The sequence below is a fragment of the Acomys russatus genome, chromosome 13 (genome assembly GCF_903995435.1).
Source record: "Acomys russatus chromosome 13, mAcoRus1.1, whole genome shotgun sequence".
NCBI classification, from domain to species: domain Eukaryota; kingdom Metazoa; phylum Chordata; class Mammalia; order Rodentia; family Muridae; genus Acomys; species Acomys russatus.
The window spans coordinates 36,223,950-36,243,185 of NC_067149.1; the positions used below are offsets into that span (position 1 = coordinate 36,223,950).

General features: G+C 43.6%; 1 protein-coding gene across 1 annotated transcript in view; it reads left to right on the plus strand.

The window, feature by feature from the left end:
• The window catches only part of Itpr1 (inositol 1,4,5-trisphosphate receptor type 1), a 333,498-nt gene that overhangs the window by 196,124 nt on the left and 118,138 nt on the right, over positions 1-19,236 (plus strand). The window contains exons 36-40 of the mRNA XM_051155019.1: positions 234-354; positions 3,098-3,282; positions 6,108-6,256; positions 7,099-7,210; positions 12,551-12,583. Coding sequence (XP_051010976.1) covers positions 234-354; positions 3,098-3,282; positions 6,108-6,256; positions 7,099-7,210; positions 12,551-12,583 — 600 coding nt within the window. The remainder of the gene's footprint in view (positions 1-233; positions 355-3,097; positions 3,283-6,107; positions 6,257-7,098; positions 7,211-12,550; positions 12,584-19,236) is intronic.

Genomic DNA, 19,236 nt, shown 5'->3' on the forward strand with positions numbered 1-19,236 from the left:
AAGGTCCCACCCTCTGGCAAGGCATTCTTTCAGTACCCAAAGGACCTCTTCCTAGGCCACACCTCATTCCAGTGGCACCACTGTGAGGACCAGGCCTTTAAGGGGGAGTTCACATAGACACTACAGCAAGCATACTCTGGAGTCCTCCCCCTAACTTGTGGGGGGTCCAAGACTGTCTCTGATCAGGTCCCCAGTGTTCTACACAGTTTTGACCCTGCCTCTCTTTTTCACAGACTCGCCAACCTGTCTTTGTGCAACTCCTGCAAGGTGTATTCAGAGTTTACCACTGCAACTGGTTAATGCCAAGCCAAAAAGCCTCCGTGGAGAGCTGTATCCGGGTGCTCTCTGACGTAGGTAAGGTACCAGATCAAATTAGATGTAATAGGATGCAAATGCGTCACCTGCTGTTTACTGAGCTTAAGCTCTTGTGAGGAAGGAAGCTGCAAAGTCAGACCCAGAGTCCTTGATTCCTCAGCCTCTGTCTTTGCGAAGCCAGCACAGTAAGAAACAGTAAGTCCTTGAAAAATAAGATTCCATAGTTCAGAGTCAGATGGTCCCTGGCAAGCGACAATTCATAAAGATATTCCAGGCCCTGGGGAGTCCCTCATTCAAAGCATGAGTTTGTTTACTCAAGCAGATGCATTTTGCTATATGGAAATTTTCTTCCTGTAAAGCACCCATAAGATCCCAAGGAGCTCCCTTTCCCACAGTGGGAAATTTTCATCTCCCTATGCAGTGGCTGGTTCTCTATCCACTCTTTGTCCCCACCCCCCATCCAAACCCCAAGACTCCTGTCTTAAAGGCCATTCTTCCCTTTTCCCTTGCTTTCTGTAATGCTAGGTGTGGAGTCCTGGCTTGTTCTGTGTTAGGTGAGCACCCCAGCCCTTCCCAATCAAATTTAAGTGGTACCATTGCACATATTTTGCAGGTACAGCATGTCAGGGTACTTAGCTTCCCATTGTGGTAGAAATGTAAGATTCCTTTGGCCTAGTTTGAAATAGTTGATAAATTGCTGTAAGTTATGGCTACCCTGTGGATCCCCATTACCCAGCCTTTGGGCGTTCTCGCTCTGTCCTTGCTGACCACTTTTCTTCTTTTACATCTACAATATCTACTTAAAAACAAACTTATGACTTACCCTTCCCCATCTTCCCTTAGTTTTGTTCAGGGAACCTTCCTACCTGAGATGAGAAGTCCTGTGATTGAATAAGAGCCCCAGGAACTTGGCAAGGAGCAAGCACAACACTCCTCAGAAAGGGTGGTCCTTGGGAAATGATGGGTGATTTACAGGAAAGAAAATTTCCATAGTGACCAGAAAATGAACACATGGGTAATTCTGTGTTCCGTAGTTTAGCTTTGGGCAAGCATGGGGTATGTTTGTGAGGACCCCTTGCCTTCGTTCTTTAGTCCCTGCCTGATTCCTGTACTCTTATACTTTCTTCTGACAGGTATTGTGTGTGGGTGTGGGGGTGTGCCTGTGTGCATGCATGTGTTGTGAGAGGTTAGGCTGAGAGGATGATGCCTGGATGACCTGTTTTCTTCAGACTTGACAGCAATGTACAGAGATGTGACGTGCTGTTCATATGAAATGTCTGAGTGAGTCCTTGCTCCACAAGTTAGTTGATTGAAATCTGAGGAGGCCATTGGGTTGATGAGAGAAGTTTCATGAATAACAGCACAGAGAAAGCAAGAATGCAGCTCAGTGGTAGAGAACTCCCTCATCTACATGAGGCCTCAGGTTCAGTCCCTGGAAGTGCAGTGAAGCAAAACCAAAGCAGAGCCAATGCTTGTGTGATATCATAAAGAGCCCAGCCTGTTCACTCCCCAAACCCAGTCCTCTGCCCCTAAGGAATGGCCTCCTTCTGACTGAAATGTACCTGAAGTCCTGTGTGTCCCCTTCTGGTTTAGATAAGTCAGTCAGGGCACAGACTGGTGAGCAGTGAGTGTGAACCCTGCGTCCTGCTTTTTATTTTTACAGTACACTTTCATCCCATGCTTTTTCACTTTCTAGAGTAAAGCATTAGGAATGATTGACTAACTATTGATTCTTTCCCTGGGCCTTCTTATTCTATTGAGAGTGCTCCCTGGTTCATCCTTCAAAATGCTCCAGCTCCTTCCACAGGTAGACATGGACAAGAGAGCACACTTCTTTGTTTCTAATATATTGAAGCAACATTGAAGATAGGAAATGATACCTTTGGTTTGGGGAGGATCCCTCACACAGAAACAGGAAGTGTTCATCTCAGCTTCCTTTGTAAAGTATATTTAGTAATACTTTCAGGTTCTTAGGAAAGTTATAAAGAAGATACAATAGGGTTTCTTTGTACCCCTCCTTGTCTTCCTCCATTTTCAACATCTCCATTACTAATGCACAGTTGTCAAAAGTTAGAGAGTGACGCTGATACGTCACTACCAGCTAAACTATAGGCCTGATTCAGACTTCACTAATGTTTCCATAAATGTCCCTTTTCTGCACCTGGGTATACCTCCACTCCTGTCTCACACTCAGTTGTTATGTCCCGAATATGGTCTGTGACAGTTTCTCACTTTTTCCTTGTTACTCTTGACAAGTACTGGCCACGTATCTTTTCGAGTGTCCCTGTGATGTTTCCTTGTGGTGAGAGTGGAGTTGTCCTTTTTAGGGAGGGAAAGAAATGCCTACTGTGCAGATGCTCTTTGGTGTTCAGATCAGCAGAAGCCAGCTTTTTGTAGGCTGTTATGTAGAACAACAAAATAGGTAATATTTAGAAAATCAATTTCTTGGCCAAGCAAGTGGTTTGTCTGGATAATTATTAAAATGTACAAACACATGAGTATGCCTAAGAAGCCATTCATTTAAAAAGTAAGTCGACATTGAGCTTCAACCCTTGAAACCGTTTTAGTGTCTGTGGGTCCTTCTGTCCCCAGAATTTGCATTGGGAAATCTTAACCTAAAATGCGGTTAAATGTTGAGCTCCCCTGTCTCCCTCTTCACCATACCATACATGCTTGCCCATTACAGGCATGGAAAGATCTACCTAGTGGGTGATGAGGATTGAAACCCATCTCCTGTTATCCCGAATGTTGTAGACTCCTGAGCCATCTGTCTGTCTTGCAGCCAAGAGCCGGGCCATAGCCATTCCTGTTGACCTGGACAGCCAAGTCAACAACCTCTTCCTGAAATCCCACAACATCGTGCAGAAAACAGCCATGAACTGGCGGTTATCGGCCCGCAACGCTGCTCGTAGAGACTCTGTTCTGGCAGCTTCTAGAGACTACCGAAACATCATCGAGAGATTGCAGGTAAAGCAAGGCTGAAAAAAGTGGAGTTTCATTTGACTATCACGTGTATATTTTATCAAGACACAAAGCATGAGCTCAGCTACACAAAGAGAGATCTGTTCAGCCAGGAGTACAAGTCATTTGCTAAACAAAATCTCCTGGAAGGGGGCCACACACACACTAGACAGTTGATGCTGATTCAGCTGTAGTTATTGTCTGAAATGTACATAGAACCTCCCTGTGTGGCCTGGGCTTCCTCCCATCATAGCAGCCAAGTCCACAAACATTTCTAGGGACCACTTGAAAGCAGTTTTATCCTTATCCCCTAGCTTTAAAGATGTCACTTGACATTATTTCTGATGCCCTGTATTTGGTCAGTGGAGCCTCAGAAGGGCACTCAATTTCTTAGGAGGGAAATTCAAATCACCATTCAATGGGAAGGATGTCAGGGCCATGCTACATCAACGTGATAACTGCATATTTTGTAATGGCTGTCATTGGAAAATGCATGCCCTTGTCCTGAGCCTGGCATGGAGCATAGTGAGCACTCAGGTCTCTGTTACAATGCCTTAAGGTTACTCCTGTGATTATGAAATTCACTAACATGAGAAAAAGTAATGGAGTCACTGTGCAGCTCCATCATTTACAGAAAGGCAAATAAATTCACGAGTTCATTTATTAGCCCTGGGTGCTGGTTGTATGCGATGATGTGAAAAGAAGTCAACAATCTCCCCTTTTCCTAGAGACAAATTCTGGAAGCCACAAGGCTGTTCATCAGCTAATTACACATAGAAACTTCCAGTGGCAACAGGAGAGCTAATCTTGCCTGCGATAGGGGATGAGGGATGCCTGTCTGAGGAAGTAACATCAAGGCTGTATTAGATCTAAAGAACCAAAGAGTGGGGAACATCCTATGTGAAGATAATTGTACAGCACAGATGAGGTGCCTACTGCTGCCCTGCAGTGAGGAGGCTTGTAGAGCTTCAGGGTCAAGTTAAGGGTTGAAGTCCTTCCTATGATAGAAGGCTTTCTTCAGCAAGTGGAAGTGTGACCCCTACGGGAGTGCTTCCTGACCTTCTGTGGTGAAGGATAACAGACTCGACACTCCATTGTCTTCACTGCTCCGTCCATGTCAGTTATCTACAAGCATATCAGCTTATTGCCCCCTCTTAGATTTAGTAGGTATATCCTAGGAAATGGACTACAGTGCATAGGTAGGGCATACTTGCTATAAAGACTTGTCAGTGGTTTAAAAAGATCCTGATTTTTTAGGTCTGTATTATCTGAGTCCTGGAGTCATTAGGTGCAGCAAAACTTGTAATAACGGCAGGCTCTTGCTAAATACCCACCTCTGTAATGAATTCTCATCTAGACACTTGCTCTCTCAACACTAGTTGCTTCCCCAGCTCATTGCTTTGCCGTCTTTGCTTCTCTCTGTCTCTCTCTGTCTCTTTCTGTCTCTCTCTGTGTCTCTGTCTCTCTCTGTTTCTCTCTCTCTCTCTCTCTCTCTCTCTCTCTGTCTGTCTCTCTCTGTTTCTCTCTCTCTCTCTTGCTTTTGATGTCACTCTCTGCTGAATGTTATACATTTGAAATTACAATGCAAATAAATTTCAGTGTAAAATACAGACTTCTCAAAAGATGCAAGATTTCATGCAGTTCATTAAAGTAGTGTCAAAGATTACTTCCATTCCACATAAAGTCTTTCAGTTGTGCTGGAGTCAGGACCAGTAAGGAGTGAAGAGAAAAGGGAGAGAAAAGCTAGTAAGATCGTCCTCTTCACTCCCACGAAAGCCATGTGGATTAGGGACTGTGCACCCTGCTTCCTGTGATCTTGTTAGGAACTCCTTCCCCCACCAGGAGAAATTACCTAACTCTGCATCCCTTTCTATGTGTCCTAAACATTATTGGCCTGTCATTACCATACAGAGTCTCTTAAATATAAGCCAAGACTATCATTATGTAATTTAATTTTAGATTCTGGATAAAAGATCTTTCAGTTCCTTTTTTAACACCCCCAATGGGTAAAGAAAAAAATGAAGTGAAGTGTTTCTTCCACGATGAATCCCGTTATGGTGGTGTTAGCACGCTGCTAGTTAAACGTCGAGTCAGCAAGCCTTGGGACAGGCTGCAGCATCTTTTGAAGAGATTCCTTGTCTGTTTCCTATCATTTGCCTTTAAATGGTGTTCGTTGTGTTGGATTGGCAGCCCTTTCAACTTCTCTCTGTTTTCCTTTCCTACAGCTGTGTGTTTTGCATTTGAAGACCATCATGCTATCAGGGTACATGTATTTAGCATGTTGATACAGCATGTTCATTCATTTGTGTTCCCATGTTTATATGACTTTATTATATAAACTATGCTCATTGTAAAGAATCAGACAACACTAGCGACTATGTAGACAAATATTAGAATCCCTTGTGATCCCACCCAGAGGAAACCAGTGGTGATGTACTTGTGGGATATGGTATGTACTTTGTTAGTTATGGATATTGTCCTTGGAAACGGTGTCTAAGAATGCATCCTATTCCTTGACTATTTTAAGCTCATACTGCAGACATCTTTTCACATTGTTTTTGTGTGTTATACTTACAGATATGTGGGATGGCCCATTATAGCATAAACTGTCTCAGATGAAGGGGTGGAGAGCGTGTTGATTTGTTTGGCCTTTGTTTTCTGGATTGGGAGGCAATGCTTCTGGTAACGAGTGGACCGTGTCTAGTAACTGAAAGTATTGGGAGACAGCACTAAAGCTACACTAACACAGCCTAGCCTGTACAGCGTAGTGCCTCACCCTGCTACAGTCAGCTTCCGCCTGAGCTGCTGACCAAGGCCCGCTTTCATTCCAGGACATTGTGTCTGCCCTGGAGGACCGGCTTAGGCCCCTGGTCCAGGCCGAGTTGTCTGTGCTCGTGGATGTTCTACACAGACCAGAACTGCTTTTCCCTGAGAACACGGACGCCAGGAGGAAATGTGAAAGTGGCGGTTTCATTTGCAAGTAAGCAGCTTTCCTTCTGGGGTGATCAGGAGCTAGAAACCCCTGAAGACCAGGCCAAACCCCTGTTCGTGGAGGAGTGTTTAACTTTGTGGGTTCAAGTCAGAAACTAGAGTCTTGTTCTGATCACTACAAACTGAAGTTATCTATTACTGGTAGATCCTATTTACTGACATCCACCTCCATTTGAATTGCATGCCTGTTCACTTTTGTTTTTCCTCTCCACTCAACAAGTTGGGAGCAAACAGCTACCATGTGTGGCACAAACAAGCAACAACAGCAACAAAAAAATGTCATGACCCTCCAGGCACGCAAAAGTCCTGCACCTAGCATTTCCTAACATGCATTTAGTGGTGTAGTCGACGCCCTAAAGGCCATAATCTAAGAAGGAACAGGCAGTGTTATGACAAGATCTTTGCATTTGATTTCACTGTGAGCTGAGCTGCCTGTCTAGCTCGATGGTGGGCTCTGGCCTAGGCATTCCTCCGAAGACAAGACTGTGGATACAGAAGGTTTGTGTTTGCCCAACCATTATCCTCATGAGGTTTCTAAAAACACCCTACTGGCGTATTTCACAGCAATCCTCAGTGGATAAAATGCCACACTTATGAGTAGGGCTATGTCTGCCTTCTCCACTCAGCATAATCTCCCCATTGTATGTGGCCGGCTCCTTCCTTGTCGACCTGTTAATCTATTCCCAGCCAGCAGGTGTCACCTGTGAGCCATGGCTGCTGACCGGCTTGTCCATGCATAGATGCCTTGAAGTGCATTTAGAAGTTTGTTCTGCAACTGACCAGTTAGACCAAGTTTCTTGCAACATGTCTTCCCGGCTTTCTTTTATTCAGGCTAATAAAGCACACCAAGCAGCTGCTGGAGGAGAATGAAGAGAAACTGTGCATTAAAGTCTTACAGACCCTCAGGGAAATGATGACCAAGGATAGAGGCTATGGAGAGAAGGTACTGCACTGTGTTTTCCTGTTTAATTACACTGTAGTGTTAAACTTAAGGCTTGAGCGTGTTTGGAAACCCCTTAGTTACTGGCTGGTTATTTAAATTTTTTTTTTTTTAAAGCTGTTTCTCCTGTCTGTAAAGGAAATTGAATCATATGACCACTCCCCTGCGAGTCAAATATTATTAGATGTCTCCTGTAGGCTACTCACCCACAGGCTAATGTTAAGGAAATAGTTCTAGAATCTTTGCTATTGAGCTTCCCAGTGAGGCATGTCCTCCTGTGTGTCAGGTCCCCGGCTCCGTGAGTTTAGTGTTCCTGCTAAGCATGCCTGTGGGTTGACTTACCTCTTTTTGATGGGATGTTGCACAATCCTTCCAGCACCTCAAGAAACTCCCTCTAGCTCTAACTGGAAGTAAGACAAGCAAGTATGTCACCACTGTTGATTGAGATTGTGAAATAGATGACTCCCATGGCCTGATGCTTCTTGGTACACGGCAAGAGTGGGCATTTGGCAGTGTGTCCCACAAGGGGCACAGTGCGGCAAGAGCAATCCTGGTGCTTCTTACGTCCAGCAAGGAACCCCAGCATTAGTTCAATGGCACCAGGCTTCACTGGGTAGTTGGTAACACCCACTAACTGCCTGCTAGGCACTTTTACCAACAGTCCCTGATCTCGTTGGCCTATCAGAATACCCAGTAACTCACTGCTCTGCTCTGGGAAGAAGCCTTGGTAGTTAAACCACAACTTTCCCTGTCAGAATAGCGAGCGATACCTAAATCATCCTAATATAACAGACTGTTGAAATCTTGCTCTTCAGCCTGTGCAAGGTCTCGCACTAATGTTAGCTTATCTAACAATCAAGGCTCCCTGGATAAGAAAAAGAGAGCAAGGTCGGGCACTGCTGGCACACACCTTTAATCCCAGCACTTGGGAGGCAGAGGCAGGTGGATCTCTGAGTTCAAGGCCAGCCGGATCTACAGTGTAAGTTCTAGGACACCCAGGGCCACACAGAGAACCCCAGTCTTGAAGGAAGAGAGAGAGAGAGAGAGAGAGAGAGAGAGAGAGAGAGAGAGAGAGAGAGAGAGAACAGAAAAGTGTACAGTTGTTACTGTACTGTTCCTTTCCACTGTCCCCAAATCAGTAGGCTTTTAAATCTCACTCTAGCTGAGGCAGTAGGCCCTTTGGTAAAATGATAACCTAGCATGTGCAAAGCCCTGGGTTTGACACCCTGTACTTCATAATACTGGATGTGGCAGTACATGCCTGTAATCCTGGCACTTAGGGAGTTGAAGGTAGGGTGGCCCAAAGTTCAAGGTCGTTCTTGGCCCAGCCTGGAATACATGAAGTCCTGTCTCAAAAACAATGAAACAAACAAAACTATATATAAATGTCCTTCTAAGTGTTTATAGAATGTAAACTTAAAGGTGAATACTTATTCGCTGAATGAAGATTTGGTGAATGAAACCTGATAGGTTTATAAATATGAACAGTGGTTGCAAAGAGCTTTAGTGCAGGTGAGAAACAATGAAGATGACGCACCCATATGGACACACACAGGAGCACCTGGGTGAGTTTTAATGGAAAGAAAGGAAGAAGGATGGAAGAGAGAAGCCGAGGGCATCTTAGCGCTGAGTGGATAAAGGAAGACTGACAGAGATCAGCAAGAGGGAGAAGCTATGAAAGAGTAAATGCCCAGCATTTAGAAGAGATTCTTGGCCCTCAGTTTACTCTCTCCTGTAACTGGTAAAGAAAGTAACCCAAGCGCATAGACTGATATCTCTTCCCAGACTGCTGGGGACTGTGTCATCCCCACTTCAGGAAAGTGGAAACACTGTAAGCTAGAATGGGGAAGATGTTCTAGGCCCCTGCGGTCCATACTTCTGACCCTGGTGCTTTGACTATTTAAAGATGCTGCTTAACCATTTGTATTAATGGAACTTTGAAATGAACAGAGGCCTGGAAAGTGCTTCTGCTTCCCTCAGTCTAGCAGTCATCAAGGACTCCACCTCCCCAAGGTTCTTTGATGGTATTTCTGATGGTTACTACTGTGCTTGCTGGACTAAAGAAGCATAACACACAGGCAGGCCAACATTTTCAAGGGTAGAAAAACCTCACAGCCAAAGAACTAACCTTCTCTCATCCAGGAAGCCAGTTGGCTTGGGTTTTTATAAACGAGGTTGTTCTTGGCTCGGTGCTGAGGACTCTCCTATGCTTTCATCTCGGTTTTCCTGCCGCTTGCCCCTTGTGTGGGATGTTCCCATGGCTACCACCTTCCTGAGGGTATTTGGTACTGTCCTTCTCTGTCCTTTCTGTGCTGTCTTCATAGCCACAGAGTCAGAGCTAGAAGAGGCCTCATTAACCTTCCTCGAGTGTAAGCATCTGGGTTGGGATGAAATATCTGCCCAAGGTCACAAGGAGAGAACTCCCTGTGGTCAAGGCTAGAACCCCAGTTTTCTGAATCCTGGTACATGCCCTTTCCTGCCTCTCTCATGCTGTGTCCTCCAATTTTAGTCATTTCCTTGTCTTATTTTTCTCTAAGTTGTAGACCCTCTGGATGAAGAGATTTTATGTGTCTTTGCTCATCTCGGCCTTTTCAATCCACTTCAGGACCTGTCCTGAAATTTGAAACAATACCTTATTCTGCTCAAAAGGTGTTGGTGTGCTTAAATGGATCTATTTCATAAAGGGGAAAAAAAAAGACTGTTGAGAAATATGACTCAGATTAGCAAATAAATTAAAATATACCAGAATCTCTCTGAAGCTGACTTATGCTTTTTAATCTCCAGATACAACATTTACTGACCTCTTATGTGCCAGTTGCCTATCTTACTCAGGTCAGACTCAGAGATAAATATCATCATCATTACTATTTTTAGACTCAAAGGTGAGCACATAGAAAAGTTTAGATGTTTTCCTAGGTTCATACAGCTAAGAGCAAGCAAGGCCCCATGATCCTAAATCCACATTCTGACTCCAGGTACCTAGATTTTCACCAACACATCATAAGTATGCAGATTAACTACACTTGGGTGATCTGAAGTTTACCTAGAGTCTTAACATTGTTTTCACTGTGCTATATGCTTGCTACATAAAAGATAGGAACATTAAATGTTGCAGAATATCTAGGCTTCAGCTCAGTTCTGAATCATCACCCAACTGAAAAAGACTCCATTTGGTAGCAGGTAAGTTTATAAATCCTGGCTGTCCCAGGACCATCCAATAGCTGTAGTTTTGAATAGATTCCATATAAGGAGTCAGAATAATGAGTAGTGAGGGTTTAGGCCACTGGCTACAAAATGTGCTAGTTCAGAAAGTGTCTAAGGCAGGGACTGGATAAATCACAATTGTCACCTTACAGTGATGTTCTGTAATGAAATACCTAAGAAAGGATGTTATAAGGAAGAGAGGTTGCTTTGTAATAGAGTGTTGGCCTAAAGACACAATCCCTACTACACAAATAAATAAATAAATAAATAGTTATACTTATAGCTTATAGTTTGGGAGCCTGAAACTCTAAGATTGGACAGCTCCATTCATTTGTTCTCTGGCTATGATCTAACATTGAGTAGTTGAGGGGTGAGAAATCATATTCTGAAACAGAAAGCCAGAGAGGGACTCAGGAATCTGCCTTGCCCTCACAGCTAACTCTCCTAAGAACTAACCCAGTGCTCACCTTGGTAACTAACACTCGTAACCTCTGAACATCAAATAATCTGAGGAAGGAAAACTGCCAAGAGTTTGAGGTCAAGTTGCGCCATGTGGAGAACTCCAAGCTAGCATGGGCTACAGAATGAGACCCTGTCCCTCCAAGAACCAAATCCAAGCAAATAATAATAATAATAATAATAAAGCAACCCAAATATCAAACTATTAGTTCCATACAAGGAACAGTGCCTGCGACCTAGGGCTCTCCCACTAGCTCCTACCACCTCACCTGCCACATGTCACCAGTTTGAGCCAACTTCCTAGGATGTGAACTGCAAGGATATAGGCAAGCCCCCTCCAGACCATAGCAAGCACTCAGGGATTCTTTTTTAAGTTATCTTCACCTTTATGTTCCTGAATACAAAGACCGAGGTATTAAATATAAAAATAGAGAACATATAAGAACTGATTGCTGACGTACTGTTGAAGCACATCTTGGTGTGAAGCATCCCATATCTTTGTATACTGCATCTTCAAAGAGACAAACCTGTAGAACGGCACTAGAACTGTATAAATACTCTACATGTGAAATGGCCACTAAATCCTGCTTTTAATCTGTTTAAAACTTGCCGGTGGCTAAAGAAAAAAAGTAACACCCCCAAAGGTAACCCTTTTAAAGATTGTTCTGAATCCCTCTTAACTCCAGAAAACCTTCAGGCCCCTTGATCCTGTTTGAAAAGGTAACATAGTTATCACAGGCTCTAGCCTGCCTCTCTCTGTTCACTGTGGGTTTTTGTTAAGCTGATATAAGTTTGTGTTAATGGTCGAAAAGCCTGGTAAGACATTCAGAGGCCAGCAACCAATGTAAAAGGGTATCTCAGAATTCATTTAACATCCCACTTCCCTTCTTAACAATCCCTGTTTTAGTTCCTGAGCCAACCTGAGGTAATGCCAGGGGTTTTATTTCTTACAAATTGTCAGTTCTCTGATAGTCACGGAAGCTCCCTCCTTCTGGATGAGCAGAGTTTCAGCCTTTCTGGCTACTAGGATTTCTGACAGACTCTTCACTTTTCAGAATGAGATGTAACTGAGATGGAAACCAACCAGCTATCCTTAACCCAATGTAACTGAGAAAATTCTGTAAGAGAATTGAGATTTTTTTTTTTTTTTAAATCCCCTTTGGTGCACCCATGTTACTAATCCAGCTGAGGCAAGTGTTGATTCTCAGTCATGCACGCTCCCACTCCCAGGATTTGAGATCTGTTGGTCTCTGCCTCCTCACGCTAATCCCAGATCTGACTGAGCCCAACTGTGGTTTGGCCTCCTGACCCCCAATAAATCAGTCAAATGAGTTAATAGTACTCTTGTCTTTTATCTATCCCTTCCTATCTGCTTCTGAAAGACAAAGCCGGGGAATTGGCTCCCAGTTCAAGGTCAAGGCCACCTTGTTGCTTGGATGATGGGTTCGGGAGGATTGTTGCCCGGCATGTGAATAAGGGCGGCACATACTGCATATTCTGTTCCGGTGCAGTTGTCGTTCCACAGTGCCTAAACTCCTTCAAATGGCCACTGTCTAATTGCACTTGAAGGTGACGTGGTTGAGCATAAGCACACACTTGCAATTTTCTAACATTTAGAATCTTATGTTTCCCTTCCTAACAAATCTTTTTGTTTTTCTCCCCTCCTTTCTTCTTTTCCAGCAAATTTCCATTGATGAATCGGAAAATGCCGAGGTTTTAACTTTGTTGGGTTTTGTTTTTAATGTCCCATGGTGACGTCTCAACAACACCCTTCCTGTTAGCCCCGTGCTGTGTCCTCTGGTCTCGGCGTCTAGCGTCTAACTTTGTGTAGTGTGCCTTCTGGGAGTGAGCAGGGTCGGTCCTGTCTGTGTTAGCATTTCTCTCCAGTGTTTATTGTCTGTCCTCGGGGATCCCACCATCGTCCAGATCAAGACTTTCTAAGCTGTAATAAGGTCTTTCCCGCTTCTCAACTAACTCTCTGGCTGATGCTGGTCATGAACTAAGCACCTGAAGCTCACTGTTGATGTTAACATAAAGGAGCGTTGCTTCATGTTAAACATTTGACCCAAACAGAGAGACTAGATTTGACGTGGTTGGGAAGTGGTTAAAACACAGCGGCAAAATGTCAAGCCCACGACTCTCTTGCTCTCTGTGTTGCAAAGCATTACATGTCGGGGTCACCTAAGTATTTTCTCAAGGCAGTGTGAGTCCCAGAGTGCTTCTCTTCTGCAAGAACTGCCTGTGAGTGTACAAATGGAGATGACAACCTGTGGTTCCTACAGCAGAATCCTGGAAATTGATTGATTTGGTTCCTACTTCCTGTTTGTTCTGTACATTTTCAACAGCCTTCATGATTTTAGGCTGTGATGTGTAATTGGTAAGGGGTACCAGCAAAGAAAATTGATTTATTTTAGGGGATATATATATATATATATATACACACACACACACATACATATATTATATGGTTTTATTGACTGAATGGAGTGCAGTTGGGTGGAATTTTATTTGATTTTTTTGTTAGGCTAATTGATTAATACCTTGTTTTGGGTAGAATGAAGCTACCAGATTAGACATGTTATCCAGTGACTTTTCACTTGAGCTTAATACACCATAGTTGAAAAAAATCTTAATAAATGGCTTGCATATACCTAAGGAAAGTTCAGACTTAAAATCGGAAGCAACCCATGTGGTTATGAATTTGGACTAGCTGCCTCAGGAATGGCATTCAGATAAATGGTCACTCTTCACCCACACACTAGAGCATGACTAGCTAGGTCTTGCATGGCTAGTTAAGCTCCATACAGGTCCATAAGGTGAATTCTATATAAACACTTTGCCCATATTTTAATCAGACACAAGCAGGTTTACACTTTAGGCAGATACATTTCCTAGGATGGTAGAGAGGTAAAGAACAGACAACACTTGCAGCTTCATTAATCGTGGTTAGCACAGCATTTTTCCTTCTTTCATATGTAGCTTTCCCATTTTTCTCTCTCTCTCTCTCCCTCCCCCTCTCCCCCCACTGCCTCTCTCTCTCTCTCTCTTCCTATCCTAGAATGTCCTGGTCTGAATTTTGCATGCTGGCACCCTTCAGTGCTCTTGTTTCTACCTAGAGTTATAAATGCCTCCTGTTAAATGTCTCTCCTGGGACACTGAGCTTGAATTTCTATTTGCTTAGTTACGGATTAAGTTGGGGAAAGAAAACTCTCCCTCATCATAGGCTATGTCACATTATTAATACACTGTTTGCACCAGAGTAATCAGTTGATGCCTTTGCTTGCTCAGGATGCAACTTGGTTCTCCTGGCTGGGAGTTTATTGCTTGCGTATGGAAAGATTCCACAGTTGGAGCAGGTGTGTTTATAATTATACTCTAGGAAATAGAATACTGTCTGTTTATAAAAGAAGAATGTTCTGGCAGGCACTCAGATTCTTTGAAAATTCCCTGAGGAAGCAACTGTGGTTCCCCTCTGCGTAGTTACCCCTGGCAACAGTCAGAACCCTGGGACACCAACACCCTGTTCACCCACCCGCCACCCACATCCCTCAGGCTATTGGCTCTGGTCCTCTTCTCAGAGTTGACTGATTGGCCTTTATCATCAGCTCATTCTGGAAACTACCACAGCTCCTGTGGTGAGCAACCCCTCCTCAACCTTCCACCAGTGTGTGCTCGTAGAAGCTGTAGTCCACAGCTGAGCTTCTACAGAAGTTTAATGAGAACTCCTGCCAGCAAAGGATCAGGCAGGGCCTCACACTTAACACTGAAGTCCTCACTCCTGAATCCTGAATATCGTGGGGGAGAAAGTATTAGGTGCGCCTGGTCTCTCAGACTCCTCATTGTGGAAGAGCCACTGCCTTTTGATGACAAAGGGCAGTTGAGCCTGTGAGGAAATAGGTGCTGCAAACAACTTAGGAAGAAAGGAAAAGCCTAAAGCCTCTGCATCCCCATCAGGACTTTGGGCAGAGGGCAAAATAAGGTCAGAGGCATAAACTTCTCATAAACTATCTCCTAGAATGAAATTTCATTTGACACCAGGACCAGGAGGGTGTTTGTGTTTGCTTCTTGGCAAGTAAAGAAGCAGTCTCCATCCTTATCTTTGATTTGGTCTTGCCTACTGGAGATAAGAGGAACAGATTGAGATGGGGGATAGGAAAAGGAAACTACCTGCATTGTGTCAAGAGTGATGGATTGATATGTGTGTGTACTTGGGAATATGCGCGCGCGCGCGCACACACACACACACACACACACACACACACACACACACACACAACATATCTTGGGCTCATGATAAAGGCCAATAAGTTATCACTGAGATGAGGGCCCTGTGGTACCAGGGACAAAGTGTTGATGTCCCAAAGTTCTGAATGTTGCCCGAGGTAACCATGCAGAGTGGAGCCACAGATACAGAAAGAGTAAGATGCAGAAAGCTCCCTCGCTGGCCATAAATGGACAGCAGCTAATGCTAAAGATACTGATTTCCATCACTTTAGCTCCTGTTAGGTTCCAGCGCTGTGATAAGGATTGGATACAATGTGCCTCAAATAGACACAGTGTCAGCCTTACTGTAGCAGACTTTCCTACAGACTATACATATTAATTAAAAAGTTACCCCCAGTGTGTCATAAAACATGATATAAATACATGATGTTAGGGAGAAACATCATCTGGGGATGTCTCACTAAGCTAGAATGTCAAGTAGTCACTTCAGAGGTCAGGCAAGAATGAAATAAGTTCAGATAGGACCCGCTTTTCTAAGCTAGAAAGTGCAGTGACTTTTGAGCGCATGCTTGGGATTTAGGCAGCAGGAGTGAAGAGCAGAGTGGTCTACCTGCGTTTCCTTATTTTTTGTCCTTGAAAATGAGTTCTGTGTTTTAAAAGTGTGCACTGTAGCTCACCGGACGTGCCCATTTGCCTGCACCCAAGATGCGATCTTCACTGAATTACTGTCACTCTGGTGACAGCTGGCAACTGCAACTTTGCTTTCCTGTCCTGGGGGGAAAAAAAAAAGCCAGACAGCCCTATCACCCAGGATAGCTGTAACCTGATTTTATTTTTATTGTGCCCTTAACCTTCCTCTCATCCAGCTCCTCCTACAAGCCAGTGATGCCACAGACAAGAAACTCAGTAAAATTCAGGATGTGCGAAGGCTGAGGGGGGAGGGGGAGGAAAGCTTCAGAATTGTTAGTTTTCACCTTCAGAGGGCGTGCTCATGACGTCCAACCCTGGTGGAGGCGGCCTACTTTTTTACATTGCTGTGAACTGCTGAGTTGGGCTCCTGCCAACACTCAGGCAGCCGTTACATAAGACCTTTCTTTTTTTCCTGGAATTTAGGCTCACTGCTGGTGTGCGACCTTCAGCAGTAATTGCCAATAAGTGCAGCAGGACTGTTTACTGTTAGACTCTGGCAACCACAGGCAAGCTCTGCTCTTAGCACACAGAAGCCCCTGTGGCCTCCACTGAGGGCTTTTCCTCTTTTTCTTTTTTCTTTCTGAGATTATTCCAGAATGACTAAAATTGTACAATCGAGTCAGGCCAGATTATATTTTTAAATAGCGGACGACGCTATTGAGTTCTAATGAAGTCTCTCTGTAAGATATGCACAAACTACATGGGTGGAGCCATATAATTTTTTAACTTATTTTTGTTTCTAAAAGCAAATACAACTAAAAAGAGAATTGTATTTGTACATGTGAATATTTAAAATTGTTCTTGTAAATGCTAGAAAACTTCTATTTTCAGTTCAGTTTTCTTTAAGGCTTTCTTCCTCTTAATGAAGGGGTTTCAAAGGCTGATAAAAGATGGGGCTGGCTGGCATGCTTGCAAGCTCATTCACTCCTCTTGTTTTGTTTCCTTCCCCTGAGGTTATAAGTAGATTAAAAAGAAACTGAGTGCCTATTTAGTGGGACAAAAATGATAAGTTCCTTTTGCTGTGCTGATATATCAATCTATCATGCATGTCTTGACTTGTGTTCAACATCTGCCAGGATGATCCACATGTAGACATTGTGTTTAACAGAAAATGATGGATGTCCAGGGGCCAGAGAGGGATTCCTGTTAAGGACAGTAGAAAGCAAAGCCACACCATGTGCTGGTCCTATCATAGATGAGCCTGAAAGGGATGGCTGGAGAGATGGACAGGTATGGGTGGGTCGCTGAATTGCAAACACCAGAAATAAGGTAGGAAGTATGTAAGATTCTTTCTTTCTTTAAGAATTATGAAGCTGATAGCATATGTCCAGCCTCTATAAGAAAGCAGGTACAGGGCGAGGCATAGTGGCACACGCCTTTAATCCCAGCCCTCAGGAGACAGAGGCAGGCGGATATATAATGCATACAGGTATCTTTTAGACACATCCTGCTATTTGATTGACAGCAGTTATGATCCCTTGATTATTGACCTCATCCAGGGAGGACATTGAGGGCTCAGAAACTTGAGGTACTATTTAAATTCTCCTTAAATGTTTGCTAGTCATTTGGATCTTTTGCTTCTGTTAAGTTACATTTTGCTGAACTTCTTTGAAAATCCTAAGAATACTTGTAATTAGAGGATCAATATGATGAAGCAGTTTGGGACAGTACTTGGTTTTCAAGTTCATAACTAAGCATGTTAATCACCTACTAGCTGTAATTAGAGGTGTCAGCAGCATGTACTGTGAGGGAGAAATAAATAGAATATTTAGATTTTAAAGTGTGATTCCTTAAAATCTTCACTGAAACTGCATCATTTAAGCAAAATGATAATAATAACCACCAAAAGACTAAATTCATTTATCAAACCCTACTCTTTACTTGTACTGGTATCATATCTTATATTTACATAGCTGCTCTTAGAACATGTATATTTTGTTATTATGCTTATCAGAATTGCAGCTTACTGTCATAAGATCCGCTTATCCTCAAGGATCTGTGACCTCAGTCATCTGAAAAGGAAGTGCTGGTGTAGACTGTTGCTTGCTTTGCATAATTATATTCCTGGGTTGGTCAGGTCTCTGCCATGTCTGAAAGCAAGTTACATCTTTTAGGGAGCTTGGCTACTAGAGCTTTTAAAATGAAGTCTACTGATAGTAGACCATGCATTATTTGATACTTTAGCTGGAAGGAATCCCAACAAGGTTAGATTCTCCGTGAACAGGTGAGGCGGTGGAAGCCCAAGGAGGTTCTTTGGTGAGCAAAGAGGCCTCACAGAGGCCCTCGTCATGTGACTCTGGCCTGTGCTCATGGCTTTTCCATTGTGGTCCACTAATAAAAAAGCACTAAAACTTGTCCTTCTGGATACTAACTCGTGAGGCCTCAAAGCACTCTCTGCTGTCCAAGGAAGCTTCATAGAGTGTTCAGGGAAGACTAAAAATGATAGCTAATTAGTTTAACTTTTATTTTACAAGTCAGACTAACTTTAAAACAAGCACAGCAGTCTAGAGTCTAGGGAGAAAATTCAGTGTGAGTACAACCACAGAAAGATGGGAAATCCCTGGCCTCACAATAAGAAATAAATGCCGCACGTTTGACAGCCTCAGCAGAAGAATGTAAGATGCCTCTCTGGGCAAAAAGAACTGAGGCAGAGTAAAGACTTAACAAGAAAAAGAAAAAAGATAAACCAGTTCCGGCTTCATCTACTTTATTTCCTTTGGCTTTGGTTTTGACTGACAAGGGAATAAGAGGGTGGCTGCGTGGGTTCCTGCAGGAAATCCCTGCCTGTAATCCTTTTGTTCTAATCATATAGGATGCACCTAAAGGGCATGCCCATGGGAGTGTGGCCAACACAAACGGTAGAAGACAATGCTTTCCGTCTCCATCTCTGGCCATGCTAGCATGTATGGGCAGCTGCTTTCACTCTGCTTTTCTTTTTTAACGTGTCCATTTTGCAGCCGAGGACTGAAAGCAAGACTGTTTACACAGTCTCTGGTTCTTAGCCTGCATCGCACAGAACATGAGAGAATTGAGTTACTGTGTTTAAATTTTGACAGCGCACACACCTCAACTCTGATTTTATTTTCCTTGCCGTGCTTAGGGCCTTTCTGCCACTGTGTTTCTCCCCAACTTCGTCAGAAGGCTGGGTACTTAGCATGGGCTTTTTCTCCCCAGAAGAGGTAGCGCTGGACTTGATATGACAGGTCCTCTGTCTAGACCTGACTGGGAAACCATCCACAAGTACCTCTCTACCCTTGGTGAAACAATTTGGTCCCATGGCTCTTGCGTTTTACCTGTTGAGAAACAAAAGAAAGACGATTTTTTAAAATTATGTGATAACAGCTTTCTATTAAGGGTATTTTTTCCACTGTAATGATCTGATTACTAAAGTGCCTTGAGCTGCACTGAAGCCCCACACCCACCCCTGGTCTCATAGCTTTAGTCTTCAAGTC